At 35.6% G+C, this 20,245-nt stretch overlaps 1 protein-coding gene across 1 annotated transcript; it reads left to right on the top strand.

The window, feature by feature from the left end:
* Positions 1–2,189: 2,189 nt before the first annotated feature.
* Positions 2,190–7,459, top strand: LOC144436776 (uncharacterized). Its single transcript, XM_078125635.1, has 8 exons — positions 2,190–2,490; positions 3,081–3,191; positions 3,780–3,908; positions 4,781–4,990; positions 5,625–5,707; positions 5,930–5,982; positions 6,495–6,644; positions 7,216–7,459. Exons 1-8 carry the CDS (start codon positions 2,190–2,192, stop codon positions 7,457–7,459), a joined length of 1,281 nt encoding a protein of 426 aa, XP_077981761.1.
* The last annotated feature ends 12,786 nt before the right edge of the window (positions 7,460–20,245 follow it).

Genomic DNA, 20,245 nt, shown 5'->3' with positions numbered 1-20,245 from the left:
ACTAACATTGAAATTTGTATGAAAAAGCTATGAGTCAGTAATAGAAATCAGTTTCACTGTGATAAGATATCTAGATGCACTGCCGACCCAGATGATGACATGCAGTAATCGCTGTTCTCGATGATCAACAACACTGTTTGACAAGCGCGCAGGACAATAAACTTAATTAGCACTGTTAGTAACATTTTTGTCGATAATATAATGCATAGCATTGTGTTTTGTAGACTAAAATAGAGATACAACTTGTAAAACGTATTGTTATGGGGAAATAAACATTTTGTGACATGCCTGCTTTCAGGTACTTACCTTGTACTGTTACGTTGATATTAGCCAAGCTTAGAATGAAGTTGAGTTTTTGTGCACGTTATTAGCATAAGTTGAGCTCGAGTATCGATTTTCGCAATCACCGCGTGACACTGTCACCATATCTGCTGGGAACTGCTTATAACAAACAAACATGTTGAGGTAGAAAATTAATATGCCTCGGGACTAATTTCCTAACAGAGTGGATTTAATTTTCCTTTATAAACAAAGTTTACGGCAAAGGCATGTATTTGCAAGGCGCAATCTACGTTAATGTCAATCTATAATTCATCTGTGTTGCGTAGCATGGTGACTCTCTCACGGTACAATTCTTATTGGGTGAAACAATATGCAATCATTACCCTCAAATCATGTGATTTTGTTTATAAAAAATATCAACAATCATAAAGAAATATATGTGTATCAACACCCATAAATAAACAAAGAAAACAAACAAACAAACAAACAAACAAACAAACAAACAAACAAACAAACAAACGAACAAACAACACAAACAAATAAATAAACTCAAACACACGTACACACACACACACACACACACACACACACACACACACACACAACCACACACACAAACGTCAGTACTCATATAAGAGCAAGAAAATATTAATTTCAGTGATTTTTCTACGACAAATTTTAATAAAGGGATTATTGAAACAAATTGTTTATCATCATGGAGTCGTCGAAGTTAGATGCATCCGTTACTACGTACAGCCATACCTTTCAAATAGAGGAACGCCTTTCGCTGTAAAGCGTGTCCTCTATAATAATGTTATGTTTGATTTGTTTTGTTTTTGTTTCTCTAAATTTTTATTTTACTGATGTGTGAACTCAAGCAATTTAATTATTTTTATTTATGGTCACATTTTTGTTACATTAAACCATGTATTATAATGTATTATGTATTATTAACCCGCTTTTAATAGAAATGTGCAAAGTTTTGGCTGTATTAAATGACTACAATATGAAGTGCTGGCCTTGTGGCTTGATAGTGTTAGTTACCCAGCCTCTCGCCCGGAAGATGCTAGCACTATAGCGGAGACGAGTTTCCTCCACATAATGTTACTTTAGTAACCCATAAAAACACCGTAACATAAATTCTATAAAAAAATAAAATAAAAAACTTATTAGTACTCACATTATGTTTCAAGAGAACGATTCAAGTTAGCTATTTTAGTTGCCCATGGCTCACGTTTGATGAAATGTGAATAAGGCAGACAAATTGTTAATACCTGAGAATTATATAAAGAGTTACCTGCAATATGTTGAATTCACATAGTTATCATTGTGTGTATAACAACGTGTGTTGGCTCGTGTATGATTTAAGCCGTCTGTCCTGAAAATACAACGAAAATACAATCTTTTTGCTGCTATATGCCGATCGTGTATCACATTTTGTTAGGTTGCAACGAGTTTATGTACGTATTTAGCATGTTAAGGTAAATTTTCATCGAAAAAAATAAATGTTTCGAATTCCCCTCTCACACACACGGTGTATTGTATGCCTTCGTCTTTCAATACTCAAATTATGGCACATTATTAGTATATTTAGTCGACTAATAAATTAGTTTGCTCTAATTTCAATTGTTATTATCACAAATTCATGGATTCATGATTTCATGATCTATCTTTAATATTCAGTTGTTATTATCACAGGTTAGTGGTTTCATAAATACGCCGTACAGTACACTTGCATGGCAACGTGAGCTACTGTTAATATTTCATAGATATGTATCTTAAAACAGGATGTCTGCAGTTTTCTTAAGATTTCTCCCAGAGATAAAGATATCATTGGAACACTATATAATAGATTGGAACCGGTGCTTTGGACATCATAGAAAATATCGCACACGGAGTAAAAAAAAATGTTGCTGCTCAGTCTTCTCGTTCTTTGTGGAGCGTCTGTGCTTTCTACCGACGCTGCCTTGAAAACTCGCGAGCTTGGTTACTTCAGCGTAAACCGTCCTGGTTTCACTAGCGTGTTCAACTACACGTCTCCAGACAAGTGTGACTTATTCGTGACAACGTTCCAAGCCGTTCCTGGAATCCCCGATGAAATTTATATGATAGAAGACATCGGTAGTCAACTAAACAAACTCAGTGTGGTCAACCCAACTGTCGTAACCAGGACGATTGCATGGCCTAACGAGGTAGAAGAAGTGCCAGGTAATAATAAGATGAACCAGAGTCCCTGCCAGAGTCGTTTGTTTTCTGATAACGAAATGTTTTAACTGGTGATTCGAATAATTTCATTTTTACATCAGACAAGTTGATTTGATAATTTCTCATTTCATTCTAAATCTTTCAATTACCAAAGAATTGCCGTGAGGAAATTTTGCTTTTTGATACAGGATATAGTCTTATATTCAATAAGTGGCGAGTTTCCAAATATTCATTCTGGTATATCCTTTCTATTTTATTTGTCATTAAATTTGCCGCGGCGTTTCTTGGAGCGGTCACAGCCTTTATTTTTGCTTCAAAAGTAATGTCGCGAGATAAATACTGGAGTATTAGTGTTACACCCAAATTAAAAAAAAATGGCGATTTCTGACGATGGGATTCGCAATTAAGAATGTAGTGTGTAACGGACTAACTCAATACTGTCTTTGAATAAAGTGCCCAAAAATCAGCTGTGCCATATTTGCAAAATGCAGTCTACACCGTTCTGAATCAGTGATGAGAATGATCATATAAACGAAGTATATCCATCGTACATAATGTATGCATTTAATAAATATATGTAAATTTACTGGCAGTTGATGTACTTGGAGAAGAAGGCCATTTATGGGTAGCTTCTGGCTTTTTGGTAGCAGGGAAAGATGATGGCGCCATCAGCGTTCTAAACCCAAAGAAGGACGGTTTTCGTGGTGAGTGGGGATATTGTTCATGTTGTTGGTAGATTTCATATTGTGTGTTTGTGTTTATTTGTTTGTTTGTTTGTTTGTTTGTTTGTTTGTGTGTGTGTGTGTGTGTGTGTGTGTGTGTGTGTGTGTGTGTGTGTGTGGCATGGGGATGAATAAAGAGCAATTTTAAAATCCCTTTAGATTTATAGCTTACTTCTCGTTCTTCATCGTCAAATGTTGCCTATAATGAATAAAGCCAATAAACCAAGTATTTGTATGATAAATAAAATTTTATCATTATGTTGATCAGCTGACCTAACCTATACTGTGTATTAGTTGTTGACGGTAAACGTGTATACTTCAGTGGTGTCCATTCCGACATAGTCACGGAAGTGGCATAAATCATTGATTAACTTGTTTTCGTAGATTATATACATCACGTGACCACAACAAAGGAAATTACGTCGAGTGACATCCACCTCAGAGTCCTATCTTCAGCTTCAAACTTGTCATTCCAATGTTGACGATCTCATCCCCTTTAACATTACAATGATTCACCTTTCTGATTTATATATTTTCTTTTTCTATCAATTCATCACGTGACCGGTATAGCAAGTCCAAGTATTGTGTCCATAGACGTCAATGGATTTCCGTGGTTTTATCATCGCACTGAATGGGTGGACATGAATAACGATGGACTGAAGGACGCCCTCACAGCCCGTGCTCGCGTAGTAAATGATGGTAAGTGTGACGTGCATACATTTGCCACAACAGCGCAATACATTTCAATGTGAAGCAAAATATGTGTGTTAACGTGCGAAAAATGTGAATGTTCGATTTACAAATAGTTTCATTGTGCACCTTGTTAACCATTTCAGATATTCTTCAATCTCATTCAAATTTAAATTTGATGTAGGAATTGGATTTCGGGCGATCACTCTCAAAATAGCAAAATCGAAGAGAGAGAAATAAAACAATCGAGCCTGTTCCTACATATCAGATGTTAATGAGATATGGTGTTACTCTTTGTTTCACATTCTTCATGTCACGTACATTTACACATGTCACAGAAGATGAAATATTGAACATTTGAGTGTGAAACGTAATCCGGCTTATATACTAGTATAGGCTGTAAGATAACGCATATAATCAGTCCACACTCATCGCTTTGCTCTTATAGAGTCTTGGCTAAATGAAACAATTCTGAACTTGCGTCTTTATGCTTTCATCAGAAATTGAATCCGTTCAATCTACCAGAGGAGGAGGGGGGGGGGGTTCTTGATTACTAGTACTTACTTTGACGTATTGGGGTGCCATTCATGTCTGTTTCCAATGAATTACTATGATGCATGTGTCCATTTTGTCGTTGTGAAAGTATTTGACGTTAGTGGCCCTATTCTGATAATCTACACAATGGGGGGGGGGGGGGGGTGTTAATCCGGACAGACACTCTTCGTAAAACTCAAAACTCAGATGCAGACATATGGAAATATGAAAAATACACAGCTTGGGATAACATATTCATTGAACAACCGCTCCTCCAGGATCCCCCCCCCCCCCAACTACTAGTATGTGACACTTGGACAATTTTGACTCTTTTCTCTTTTACATAGGGATTGGTCAAAGTTCTGAATATGGAGAACTGGTGTGGTTTGAAAACTCAGGTACTCTTGACTCAGTTCCATGGGTGCCACATATCATAGCTGACGGACCAGATTGCTTTTTCCGTACACTAGAACTCACTCTTCCCGATGGTACTGTCAAACACTGCGTCCTAAGTGCAGAGTACTTTTCTGAAAAACTTACACTTGCATGGACAGATGGTGAGTAAAAATAACAAATTAACGATGAATATGAGATATGAAGATATGTTAATTTTGTATCTGACAGTCAATTTTTTAATGACCAGATCTAGAACTAGCACACACACAAAAAAGAAACTTCCATTTACCATGAAAAGAAACTCACACTTACCAGATACACTATATAGAGTAGAAGTCAGTTGCATACGTCGGAACAATACCGAGGCCGATTTGATCTTAGTAGCAGCATTTCGTTATGCTTTGGAAAAGCAGAAAAAAAACATCTCCACCAAATCTGCATGATCGTGAAATCTGTCTGATGTAGAACAAACCTGGAGATATTTTCTATACAATTCTCAGATCATCTACGCTTGAATTGGATCATGATTCGTCAGATTTTTACCTTTATAGCTAGCTAATAATAGTTACTAAGCTTACCGGTGTTAGTAAGGTAACCATGATTACAAATTAAAATTATAGTTTCGAAAAGGAACGGCATCATTATATTCTGCTGGTCATAGTCCTTTGCCAATAGAATAATATTTCAAACTTAAATTATCCACACCATCGTTGCCATATTTTGGTCATCAGTTCCTGTGTACGCTAAAACCATATATGGAGTGTTTAATAAAGCTCTTCTAATTCATCAAAACAGATCCTAATGGTTCTTGGACGGATCTATCACAGGTTCACATTCGTACCATTGATGAAGGTCTTGGTCATTATTTCGACTTGGAGGTACGGGTTTTTTTTTTAAACAGTGACCAGTTTTTAGACATAGGGGGCGCCCTTTACATGAGCGCTTGCACTGTGTTTAACACGTGACTTTGTATGGCGTAATAAAATGACTACCTCAGAATTCAAATTATAGTATGGTTTGTGGATCGCAATAAATCACTAAAACTTACGTATTATAAATCAAATTATGTCTTGAAAATATTTTCTGATGTTTATTTTCAGGTCGCAGATTTGAATATGGATGGTAGATTGGACGTACTGGTAACAGTCAACAGGTAAACGTCTGTTTGTCTGTCTGTCTGTCTGTCTGTCTGTCTGTCTGTCTGTCTGTCTGTCTGTCTTGGCTCTTGCTGTCTGTTTTTTCTCCAAGAAAACTCATTCTAATCTACAAGATTCTCAATTTCCTTGAAAATAGACGGTAGACAAGACAAGAAAAAACTTCTTTGTATATCAAAATTTGTAGATATTTGAAGAAGTTTTTATTTCAATTAAATTCGTCTCCTAGGTACATTATTCTATAATTATTCAAATATACACAAAAATTAATCAACATCAGATGAAAAATAGCAGCCACCTTCAATAAACTGTTTTAATTAAAGTTACTACATGAAAACAAACTACGCAGAAAATGCTCTATGCTGCCAACTATATTTTCTAAGAGAATTGTTCAAAACTCCTTATTTGCGAAAACTAATAATTCTAGATTATGAGAAGTTGGTGATTTGATAAATCTAGTTTTCACTTTGACCATGACATACACTATTGATACACGTGTTCATCTCATTAGGAATTTCAATGGTACAGTCATGGCTTATGAAATTCCTGATAATTTCCTGACCGACGAATGGCCAAGACATCTATTAGCAGATGGATTCGACGGTGGCATCGGAGAAGGAAGGGGTGCACCGGGATCAGGTTTCACTTTCCGTCCAGCAAGGTAATATGTCAAAGTATATCATTGATAGATGGAATAGAAGACAACATTTTGATGGCTAATTATAAAAATCCCTACGTGATTGTTATTTGATTAATTATTGAATTATCATTCAGTTAATTTTTCATCTCCTTCAAGAAAAAAGTAAATGTCATAAAATCATAAAAGTGTGCATTCGTCTTAAAAATGTGCGAAAGGGCAAGGACTTAATTATGGAATCAACGAAAATTCCTTGGCATATAAAACGTCGGAAGGACGGTAGTTACTTTTTCATCCGAAGAGATGAAATTTTACTGTTACAGAAATGGTAACTATGAATTCCGTTTTTGATTTTATTGTCACAGTGGCAAATCAAACCAATTTTGGGAGTCGTTTGCTTTGTTTCTAATGTTGTTGTTGTTGTTGTTGTTGTTGTTGTTGTTGTTGTTGTTGTTGTTGTTGAGGTGGTAGTAGGAATGATGATGATGATGATGATGATGATGATGATGATGATTTCTATTCTAAACTAAGTCTGTATTAAGTGACATGTGATATAAAGCGAAACCCATCTGACATTGCTTTTCTTTTTCTGCAGTGAGCCAGATAGAATCAAACCCCTAATAATGGTGACAGGAGACGACGACGGCACAGTGTACTTAATAGAACCATACAATGATTCAGACGTTAACGACTGGAGTTATTACAAAGTAGCAATGTGGAGTATTAGCGGTACACTCGGTGCCCTTACAGCTATCGACGTCGATAATGATGGGTATGAGGAGATATTTTGCCCTGCTTGGTCCAAAGGACAAGTTCACGTTCTGACATTTGCACCATGATAATGTTCATGACAAGTTGAAGTCACTGTTATGAGTAACATCAGATGTAATTTACATAGTTGCCATAGTAAAAGGTCTTTATTTAAAAGAAAAGTCCGTGCTATTTTGTTTATTCAATGAATATATAAAGAGATCCGGTAGATAGATTCCGTTCTGCGAAAACTTTTGCGCTTGGAGATTACAAGTTAGTGTCGTGGAATAGGAATGTTGATAAAAATAAAATAAAATAAAAACCCAACGATTCGGATATATATAATAAGCTTATATACATAAAGTGAAAATGTTAGAGAGAGACAGCGCCTCGTACGGTCCAATTAAGTCATAGTCATTTTTTCATGGTTTATTCACAACACTTTACTTCTAATTCAAAATCCAATTTTCAATATCGCAAGTCTTGATTTTCTTATCTTGATTTTATACAGTATTTAGTAAAGTCAATATTATTTCGACAAAACCAAGTCTGTATTTCTGGTTGGAAACTGTCATTAAATGATTTTTTTTAAAAATATCACACGATTGTTTTTGCATCACTGTTTTCTTTACAACTATATGGTGTTGCTATGGCATTTTTAAAATTTAGACTGGTGTTTTTGTACTGTGGCAAAATAAGACTGAACAACGACAAAAAAAATCCTACACATGCATACACACACACACACACATGCATGCATACATACATACATACATACATACATACATACATACATACATACACACATACATACATACATACATACATACACACATACATACATACATACATACATACATACACATGCATACATACACATACATACATACATACATACATACATATATACACATACATACATACATACATACTTACATACATACATACATACATACATACATACATACATACACACACACACACATACATACATACATACATACATACATACATACATACATACATACATACATACATACATTCATATGTATACTCTCGCAATTGTGAGATTTTCTGAAATCTCGTGAGTGATCGTTACTTCGTATAATGGGGGATTTGCATACAAACTGTGCATGATGGCGCGGATACAATAGTCTTTTAGTTGATAAAGCAAAGATCAAAGGTCGTAGTCAACGTGCATAGTATTAGTAACCTACCAACCAGTCTAATATCTTTAAACCGGTACATACTATTGGTGTGTATTATTAATGTGCACCAGGATTTCAAAGTCAAACAAAAGGTTGAAATGTTCATATGTGTTTAAGGGTGAAAGATATGACTTTATTGTAGCAAAACAAAAATGGTGTTGGGGCATACGGATTGGGATGAATGTACACACTTGACGTAACTCGGTAAACCTCCTCAGTAAATGTAAAAGATGGGACAATATCTTCTTGACGAAGAACAAAACCCCATACGTACTACTCGGGCAACAACGAGTAGTAGTTGCTTGACAGAGGTACTGGGTAACTGACAGATGCAAACATTACATGCAATTTAGATAGTTGCCAACTATCTAAATAAATCTCAATACCTACATCACCCCCTTCCTCTGATATGTTGATAGCTTCGCAGTTGTAAATTAGTACGAACAATATATAATACTTAAATGTGGGAGACTTTGATCGCGTCAATGCATTGTATCTCAAACAATTGATAAGAAACTTTTTAGCATCGACGATCAATAGTAACACTGTACACTCGACAGTGGGATATATGTATTCTTTCTTCCGTCTGACATGACCACTCTGTCTGTTTGTCTGTTCATGGATTTACTATGGATTAGTAATTATGGCAATTTTTGGGTATCACAGGGAGAGCTGCAGTGACCGTAGCTGTTTTACCTTGTTTGATGCGTCATAAAAACACCTGGTCCCTGTGCAGACTCAGATCTGGAGGAGTAGGTGTATTTGCAAGGTTGGTGGAATATTGTTGAGTGGAAAGTATTTGCACATTCTTTGGAAATGACAGTATCTTTCTACGAAACGAATGTCATCTAAGCTATAGCCAACGATGGTTTTCGTTCCTTTATGAAAAGCTGCTAAAATTAATTTTGAAATGATCACGGCTCGCTGTTCAACAAGTTTCAACTCACCAAAACCTAACTGAAGCTCACTATACACAGTTGTGCTTTAACCCTTAACCTATTCATGACTGCTCGGGTCGCCAGTGTTAACCTTTTTTTCTCACTTATCTCGCAATTTTAAATAGTTAGCTTTGCATTTAACATATACAGATGATTTTTCATAGGGAATTGTGAATCACCCTTTAAGTACATGTATGTATGTATGTATGTATGTATGTATGTATGTATGTATGTATGTACATATGTATGTATGTATGTATGTATGTATGTATGTATGTAGACAGTGGAACCCCATTAAAAGTCTAGGGTAGTAGCACCCTCGTATGTCCTTTTGTATATAACTCCAAGATCACAGCATATTTCAATTCAGATCTATGATGACAATAATATGCTTTATTCTTTACTGTCTACCATAGCGTATGTAGGTAGACATCAAACGAACTAGGACACTCTGTAAATATAGTAATCACTGTTTGTTACCTGGTGGTTATTTTAGTCCCCTACGGGCAGGACTTGGAGGGGACTTATACGTTGGGTTCCTTCCATACGTCCGTTAGTTAGTCATGTGTGCGTGCGTACGTACCAAGTGATTTCAACCAAACCTGGCACAAAAGTAAACATACTATGTGAGACATGCGCTCTGAATCAAATATTAGTTGTTTAATTTGCACAATTCATGTCATAGGTTTAATACATAGTGACTCCATACAAATGTCTCCACCCATATATAAGAACTTTCTTTTAAGACCTCGAGCTTCGACCCTGAAAGTCTTCTTCAAGGTCAAATAGGCAAATTTTGGTTATCTTCATAGCTTTTGAATCAAACCATTTCAAGTGATGATACTTCAATCATGTCTTTTATTCGTTATTGGACAAACATATGCACGCCAATTAATTTCAAATCTCACATAATCAATAATGAGCTTTCCAATTATATATTGACCTTTGACTTTGACAAACACTTTCAAGGTGAAATGACCAACACTTTTCTTTCTATGTTAACTCAAGAAGTTGAATGCACGAAAACTCCATTTACATGTCCATATAAAAAAGGGTAAGCTTCTTTTTATATCCCGACCTTTGACTTTGATCTCCATATTCAAGGTCGCGGTCGAATTACAACAAATTGGTCAATAAATTATGAAGTTTTGTGTCTAGTGACACATTCAAGTTTGAACTGTAAATTTGCCATTTAACACACCAGTTGGGGACTATGTCTTCAATGAAGTCTGTACAATGATGTTTTGTTATATAGTACGTGGGGGTCAAGGGTTACTCTGATTCTGTGGAGTTTGACCAAACCATATAAAATACCTGTTGTACAAGTTTGGTAACCATAATGATTGCATAGTTCGCTGACCTCTTTAAAGTTACTCAAACAATATACATTATTTATACATTTATACATATTTGACTCAAGTGGGACATTTTACAGAGCACCACAATTAAAGGGGCACAGTCCAGGTTTGGAAGGTTTTTTGGGTTAACTTTTGACGCCTAAGAGTCGAGGTTTTAAATATAATGTATTCTAGTATAATGTTAATGTCAATGCATGCCTTCAGTGGCACTGAAATCACATTCTGACGTTTTTAGCACTCTTGGTAATATAGTCGACATTTTAGTAAATAATTACGTCATCAAAGCGTTATGTAGTATTCCTAAACACCTGGTTTGAGTTCAGTCAATAGCAAATGATGGCTTCGGGAATTGTAGCAGGCATCTTGTAGTCTAAGCTTATAACAAAAATGATATAAAAATAACATAATTAAACTCAATCTCAATTCTCTGACGTGATCTTTACAGCCTAGAAGTGTGTGATGGCTCAGTTCTCTGTATGTACTATTCAGTTTGATTGATCAATATTTCCTTCAACAAACTGTTAATATTAATGACCACAATACCTGTTGGCTGGTCAATAAACTCAATCTGTCAATATATATAACACAATTAATACTTTACTAGCCATGACATCACCTTATGACATAGGGATCAAAAGATATCTAAATGGCTGAAATAGATTTCTTGACCTCGAAAATATATGAAAGCATATGACAATCATCGTTGTAGTAATTTAGATGTGCAGATGTAGCATTTTCGTGTAAAGACAGCCATATTGGTGGTAGTCTAGAATATAACAAAGCCCACAAGGATACAAGCCTATCCATATGTCTTGGATTTCAACAGTATTGATCAACGAGAATCAATTGATTGTATACGTAGCTGTGGATTGGATCAGCTGTACTCTAACTTGTGGTAAAATAGGACAGTAAGTCAGTCCATAGAATATACCATGATCAGTGTAATAACATGTATGCCAAGCACGTGATACCTCCATGGGTCAATCATAGCTCGTTATCCATAACTATCTTGTGACACACTGCTGCTCCACCGAGTCTGTTCCTTATTCAAGTCCATCATAACTTGCAGGTGAACAATCTCCACTGTTTTCAAAATGTACTTGTACGTAGCTAGTTGACTGAGCATTCTGTCATCACCTAAAGTAACAAAAGGGTACAACTGATGTATCATCGGTGTATGATGCCAAATTCCCCAATATCTTATCAAAATATGTTTCAGAATACACGGAAATTGGTATTTATCTTCAAAACTGGATTGCATCCCCTTTCCTAAGATTATAATACCATATTCTAAATAACAATACTCCCATAGCTATCCAATCAAAGCTAACATCTGTAATAACATCCCGATCCCTAAGGTTTAACCCCTCAATTAACACAGTTGCATGTGTGGTCCACGGACCATGCTTAGTTCCTAAGGAACTATTTCCATGGCCCTCTCGAGAATTGTTCTTTATGCTGCTTTCAAAGACTATGTATATATTTTTCTTATCTAGTGGAACATATTTCAATTCAATTCAATGTACAAGTAAATCAACATAAACCTACTTCATCTGTACTGATATCAATAAAACTAGTTGTTACAAAGTAGTATCAATATGACATACCTTCCACAAGAAACCACCACCTATTAGCGCAATTACAGATACAGTTGTTGTGGCAATGTTTAAAGGGTCGCGAACAGATCCATCCAGGCAATATGGAATGCACCAAGTACTAATCACAGTAACAAATGCCATAACGAGCTCTAGCATAATCAAAGTTTTCACAGCTATCGATTGGTTTTGATTCAAAGGACAGGAACAGATAATTACAATAGCGATGATTACCAGAAGGATAAGGAAAGTTATAGCGAAAAGAACCAATGGAATCAACTGCAGAAAATGAAAGAAACACTGGTCATATTTGGTTTAGAAATTAATTGCACTTTTGAATCAGAATACTTTGAAGTTTTTACCTTTGCTTCCAGACAATTTATCTTATAGAAACACATTATATAATCTGTATACATTCATCTTAAGAGAGGAAGACAATAGTTTAATAATTTACAGATAAAAGATATTTATAAACCAAAACACCAAGGTGAAGGGATATTTACTTACATTTTTCTTGTCTTTACGTCTTGTACCCTGTGTACGGCTCATGTTCTCTATGTATAAGTAAAAAGAAATTTAATTTTACTGTATTGTGTAACAGCTGTATTTGATCACAGTTATAAGTAAATCACTTAGATTACATTATATTTGATGAATTGCAAATGCATTCCATCTTTGATACAATTTATGTCTCCTTTATCATTTTAATTTCCCTAATCCCAGCATTAGATCTACGCTTAACTAAATCATCTCCTTAAATTTCACTGTTCTTTCAGTTATTTCAGATATGTCGTCGATGAACTTGTTCGACATAATCTCAGTATGTTTCTTGATGTCATATAGTGTCCGTACATTTCGGTGTAACGCGATTCCAAATTGCTCTTCATAATTAACGTGTGAATTAAACAGGGTAATTCGAATGAACCAATCATTGTTTTTAAGACTGTACATGTATATGTATATGTAAATTTTACACACAAAAACACACACACACACACACACACACACAAACACACATACATACATACATACAGAGGCACACACACATGGAAACAAACACGGAAAGAAACATATACATATACACAAATAAACAAACAAACAAACAAAACAAACAAACAAACAGACGACAACAACAACAACAAAACTTTGAGTTATGTAAATTTTCCAGTATATGTGTTATGGTGGATTTCGCTTTGCTGAGTGGCAAGTCGACATTATTACAACACCATATATAAGAATTAATCAATGTTGCATACTAGATTACCATTGTTGTCGACTGTATTGTCGTCAAAAGGTTCCATTCTTTCAGTCTCATCACCAACTTCCTCCTTATTAGTTTCCCTGATCTTATGTGATTTGCAACGTTGATAGAACATTAATACAAGTATGACTAGCATCGCCACAGCAATAATTGGAAGCGGCACAATTATTATGATGAAGTACCAAGGCACATTTCCATCTTCATTGTAACTTGCAGTACTGTTGACAGAGTGTTCTGTGAATGGGGAGCATATGATGAAAACTTCATAAGTAACTCTGTATGTATGTATGTATGTATGTATGTATGTATGTATGTATGTATGTATGTGTGTGTGTGTGTGTGTGTATGTATGTATGTATGTATGTATGTATGTATGTATGTGTGTGTGTGTGTGTGTGTGTGTGTGTGTGTGTGTGTGTGTGTATGTCATGCCTTGTCAAGTTATATCACAGGGGCTTGCAATTGGCCATATTTGTTTAAAAGTAGTTGTTTTAGTTTATTGTTTACTTTCTTTCTTTACAAAAAATTCTTTTTGTTTCTTTCCTACCAAGGTGCCATGTAATAAAGCGATGATTTGAAAATCTGGTGTGTTTTTTTTTCAAAATGAACTTTAAGCTGTTCTTTTGTTGGTGTTAATAAACCAGCCTAACTATACTATGTTTACCTTATTAATTATTCATGAGTTAGTTCTACGGCGCGCCCTTAACCATTGACTCTTCCTCGTCCCACACAGAGAAAAGACTACTAATTACATGGTGAGTGGGCCCGAGGAAGGGTCAAAGGTTGATGGCATGCAGTAAGAACAAACACAAAAATTGATTTAGTTTTTTCTAAATACACAGCACCAAATTTTCATATCGTTACTTTATTACATGGCACCTTGTAGGGAAAAGATATTTTTTAAAGAGCAAATGTAAGTGTAGACAATAAACAATTTTGTTTAATGAAAGAAATTAAACAATAAACAAAAACAACTATTTGTAAACAAATATGACCAATTTCAAGCCCCTGTGATTACACCAGAGTACAAGGTAATAAATACTTACCCTGTCCAGCATCTACAGATGATGCACATACAGAATTTCTGAATTTTGAACCCTTCTTGATATATTTCTCACACCTGAAATGAAAATTCAAACAAGCCTATTTAGAATGATGTTTATTGATACATTAGATTTGATATTATTTTCTTATAAAGATGGAAAGGTATGTCACATTAAAGATTTATAATTCAAACATCTTAAAATCTCACGCGTCTCACATTCAATGCCAACTTTGTTTAGATCTCAAATCAATGAAACTATACATTGGACACCACATGGTAATATTTGTCACTGCTTGTCAAGTATAGATTTCCGATAATTACTTAATCAAAACGTCTAATTATGAAATACGTTTTTTAACATCAGAGTAAGCAAGCATTCGAAGCATAAATGAACTTACTTTGTGTGTTTTGAACATGTGGATAACGAATCCTTCACATCTGAGTAGAAATCCTCAGCACACACCTCACAATACACATCCGAAGTTGGAGTTCCTTAAAATGAAGAACGAAACCAAATGCAACAGGCCAAATAAATACAATAGTGAGTTTCCGATAATCCGACAGACCCTAGTTTAAGCCCTCGACCCTTAACATTATTTTTTAGCTTACAAAAGGTAAAATGTAACAATTTTCTTCTGTTTCTGTGTACATGCCTTTGTCTATACTTCTGTACATGCCTTTGTCTCATCTGTGCTAACATTTTATAAAGGTCGTATTCCAAAGAGAAACTGGGTATTTTTTTAGATCATAACGGTATGTGTAGTCTACGTATTTGTCTACTTAACTATAATTGTCATCATTTACTCCAATCAAACTTTCATGGAAGTATTGTGACTGACTACTGTCATATCTTGGCGTAAAGTAATTGAAAAAAAAAACTCTGACCTACCTACCCTATTTTCGGATGTTATGTTATCGGAAATGGACATTTGTTTTATATTGCATAATCAGCTGAGTACTTACATTAGAGTTTCATACTATCCAGTCAGCATGTAAAATAACATTAAAGGCCATTTAGGATTGTGGATATTCATATTGTGACGTAATTACATCGACCAGACTGAGTCAATTTTGAATATAAGAGACGTTGGCGATGTTGTTGTTGTTGTTGTTGTTGTTGTGGCGAGGAACTATGCAATTTGAATATACCTCTGTGTACGCGAAGTACATTGTCTCTTCAATTACTCTTTCCCCTGTCATTTGCCATTGTTGTTTTTTTGCTTTTTTCATCGAATTTTCCAGTCTCACGCCAATCTTCACTAACACCCGTGCATTATATAATCGTCGGAAATACAAAGGTATGGTATTCCTCTTTTAAATTGACAATATTTTGGGAGAAATCTAACGTTAATTCTTACTTCATGAGGTATAAGCATTTAGAATGACTAAACAACATTTTCTTTTACCTATGATGATGTTAATGGCCACAGTCTTTATGTACATATTAAACTGCATAGATTATTTAAATTGTTTTATACAAAATTGTTATTAATAAAATTTACCACGTTAGCTTTATATCTAAGGATCAACTGCTTATCACAAAACCTAACACTTACCTGGAGTTACAACACCGCTACCTTTATCACAGACAGACCATCTTTGGCAATTTTCTTCAGGTCCCTCGTAAAACCCATCTTTACACTTGCACTTAAAGTCATGTGTTCTTGACCCATTCTCGATAGTAATTTCTCTGTTGAGGTCACATGGGTTGTGTGGAAAACATGATTCATACGAATTTGGAAAGGCTGTGTATGTTCCAGTTTCACATTGAAGACAGGCTTGCTGGTGTTTGCTACAGAAGAAACCTATTTTGCCAAAGAAAGTTGTTTTGTAATTGTCAATACATCGGACGAATACATTGCTCATGTTGACCCTATACGTGTACTACGTTTTAAAATTAATTTTTGGTGACAATGGGAATGTGGGACTGAACATATATAACATTTTACTTGCATGTCCACTACATTCTTGTAAATATTTAAATAGGATGGAACCGACTACTTCAAAGGTGTTGTATGGACACAGATTATGTTAATTTGTAAGCGATGATATGATCATTGTGAGAGTGGAAAGAATTCGTGTTTGAATATGCGGTCTGCCATCGGTTGTAGGTAGCAGAGAGGGGTTTTTAATAAATTTGCAAAGTAGTAAGTTTGACTCTACCAAACAACACATGTTTTCACTGAGCATCCTGGTTACCTCCTGCATTAACACTGACCCCATGAGTGTTCGTCGTCAGTTATTACACCTACCTGCATCACAGTTTCTCTGACAAGGCTCTACAGGTCCGTGACCGCTTGAGTCCAAGATCAAAGCTAATGTATATATAGTTAAGAGCAGCTGAAAAGTGGAAAATAATTCTGCATCAAATACCATATACATACTAATGTTACCGCAGTCGTTTATAATTTCACAATGAAAGAACTAAATATAGGTTTGAGTTCTACGGTATATTATGGATTGTACTGTTCTTAAAATATCTGATTTGCGGTAACCGCCATTTTGACAATCGATAAAGCTCATTTTGATTACCATAGACTCCCGACATTTTACCACCAACAAGCTCAGTTTTTGATTCATAATCGACACCCTTGTAAATAGTACATGGTATGAAAACTTTCAGGGATACCCTGAACCCTGAAAACGTACCATTTTACCGTAGTTTTAGTAGCAAACATGTAAAGGGTGTAATATCTTCAGCGAGTTCATAAAGCTTATATATGCGCATGCGCAAGTCCATCACGCCTTAATCACGTATAGGAAAATTACCAGATTTAGATATAGATAGTCCATGTATGAGGAGAAAGGATATTTTGATAATGTTTCAATGACTTCCAGCTGATATTATCTGAGAGTAAAATTGGGAAGCTATCTTGAACACGGTTAGTTTCCAGAAATGACAACACATGATAACGTCGTGATCCGAACAAGTAAGATAATGATCTTTGACATATTTGTCAACACAACCATTAGCTCGATATCATATATCATGACATTTTCAGTTATCTCGATTTACAATTTTGAAATATTAAATTAGCTGCAACAGTAAGGGCAGGTGGGGGCCACCATCAAACATGATCTGGGCAGAAGACTGTCAAACAAGTAACAAGTAATCATCTTTTTCAATACCTAACAATGTTGCTGATTGGTCTTGGTCTTCGGGGATCACTGGATTGAAAAGGTTCAGTCCCAACATTTGAATATATCCAACTTAAAAGTCCAACTTCTATCAATCAATAATGCAAACTTGTGTATAACATATTTTGCTAAAACACACTCAGCAACAAAGGTAGGGGCAAAGCTTGAGATGAGCATATGTACACCTTTCATTGGGGAGGGGGTCCTACGATCCGCGAGTCTTTCCTTGAAGCTCTGGAGGTGTTTGACACTTAAAGCCAATTTACGCTATTCAGACCATTTTATAGGCAATATAAACTGTATTTTCAAGCTGTATGAGACAGCAGCAACATGTAATTAGCAACTACATAGTGTTGAATATTTAAAGAAAAAAATCAAGTCTGGTCTGTTTTCAAGCGAGGCATAGTGTATGACGATTTTGTGGTGGTGGTGGTGGTATGAGGGGGAGGGGTTCAATGCACTTCTTCCCCCCAGGCCATAAATAATGGTGGCCTCTTACTAACTTTTTCTCCTATCTCTCCCCTCACCCCCTCCCCACCGTGACCATTTCGTGTATAATGACGGCTACGTAATGTTATCTTTCCTTACGGAAGGTAAAAACTGTTCAACTCAGGAAAGGCATAATGATTTCAAGTGTCACAAGTTGAGTTTCTAAGCGTTTGAGCGTGAAAATACTAATACATAACATTGCAATTAAACAATTCTAGTATAATGTTAATCACGACGCATGCCTTCTATATATGTCAGTACAGCTGTCTTCTGGGTTAGAATTGCATAGTAGGGTAGGAAGTGGCTCAACATTGGCATTACAGTTGTCTTCTGGGTTAGATTTGCATAGTAGTGTAGGAAGTGGCTCAACATTGGCATTACAGTTGTCTTCTGGGCTACATTTGCATAGTAGTGTAGGAAGTGGCTCAACATTAGCATTACAGTTGTCTTCTGGGTTAGATTTGCATAGTAGTGTAGGAAGTGGCTCAACATTAGCATTACAGTTGTCTTCTGGGTTACATTTGCATAGTAGTGTAGGAAGTGGCTCAACATTAGCATTACAGTTGTCTTCTGGGTTAGATTTGCATAGTAGTGTAGGAAGTGGCTCAACATTGTCATTATAGCTGTCTTCTATGTTACATTTGCATGGTAAGGTAGGAAGTGGCTCAACATTGGCATTACAGTTGTCCTCTGGGTTAGAATTGCATAGTAGGGTAGGAAGTGGATAAACATTGGCATTATAGCTGTCTTTTGAGTTAGCCAGGACTTCTATAGCACAGGCACGGAAAAAAGTTATGAGGAAAATTAGATTTTACATCTCCCCTGGAATATCTAGTTTTCACATTGAGTGACTGCATACTGCGAGTAAATGTTTGTCAGCAGATCATAATATTACATTTCCTGGTATTAGAATGCATTTATTTTCATTTTCAAGGCTATCATGTTGTCAGCAATATACTGGACAACATAGTCAGTAGTAAGTGAATTGAATTAGTAATCTAGTTTTGGAACATTTTTTAATTGCTATTTTTGAAATCAATGACATTTATCACAATTCATTTTTCAAAACCTTTCAAGGACATTTTGGTTAAAATTAGCAGTTTGGTCAATTAAGGGGGGGGGGGGCTTGAGTCAGTGCCATGATTAAACTGAACAATTATGAAAAGGACAAACAAGTGCCTTGAGGAGTGTGAACTAGTCAATGCGTGTACATGTATGGAAAGCAGCAATTGTCTTAAGTCTAAAGAAAACAATATATTGACTATATGATGCGAACATATCTTTATATGATGCAAACAATTCATTATGTGATGCAAGTATATGTACATCATTATGTGTGACAGTTATTGACATGGGTTTATTAAGTATATTAACTCCATTTATAATATTGTACTTGATAATTAGCTGAATTAATCAATATTAATAGTTCACTCAATCTATTATCTAAGAGATATATCCTAGAACTTTTGGTTACTAAACCATGAATATTTTGTATGTCTGTGAACAGACAATCATACTTCTCATAGGGTTCCTGTCTAAAGAGCTTTATACATGTGACGCAATGTAACATGTAAAAATAGCTATGCAGTGTGCGGTATTATGCTTTAAGAGTGTCTTCTGCAAGAAAAAAGTGTGTTTCTTGTCAACAGATGGGGGGGGGTCATTGTGGGGTTTTTTATTTGTCAGAGGGGGTTGGATTGTTTTGTGGATGAATTGCAGGGGGAGGGGTCATTACTTTTAAGTACAACATGATCAAAAAGTCACTGGTCCACCCCCGGTCGTAAAAATTGATCGCTCCCTTAGACATACATGTACATGTAATAACAACTTCCTTGTCTGTGAT

This window comes from Glandiceps talaboti, chromosome 6, assembly GCF_964340395.1.
Source record: "Glandiceps talaboti chromosome 6, keGlaTala1.1, whole genome shotgun sequence".
NCBI classification, from domain to species: domain Eukaryota; kingdom Metazoa; phylum Hemichordata; class Enteropneusta; family Spengelidae; genus Glandiceps; species Glandiceps talaboti.
Note: the sequence above shows the minus strand (reverse complement) of the source record. Positions and strands in the feature narration are given on the sequence as shown.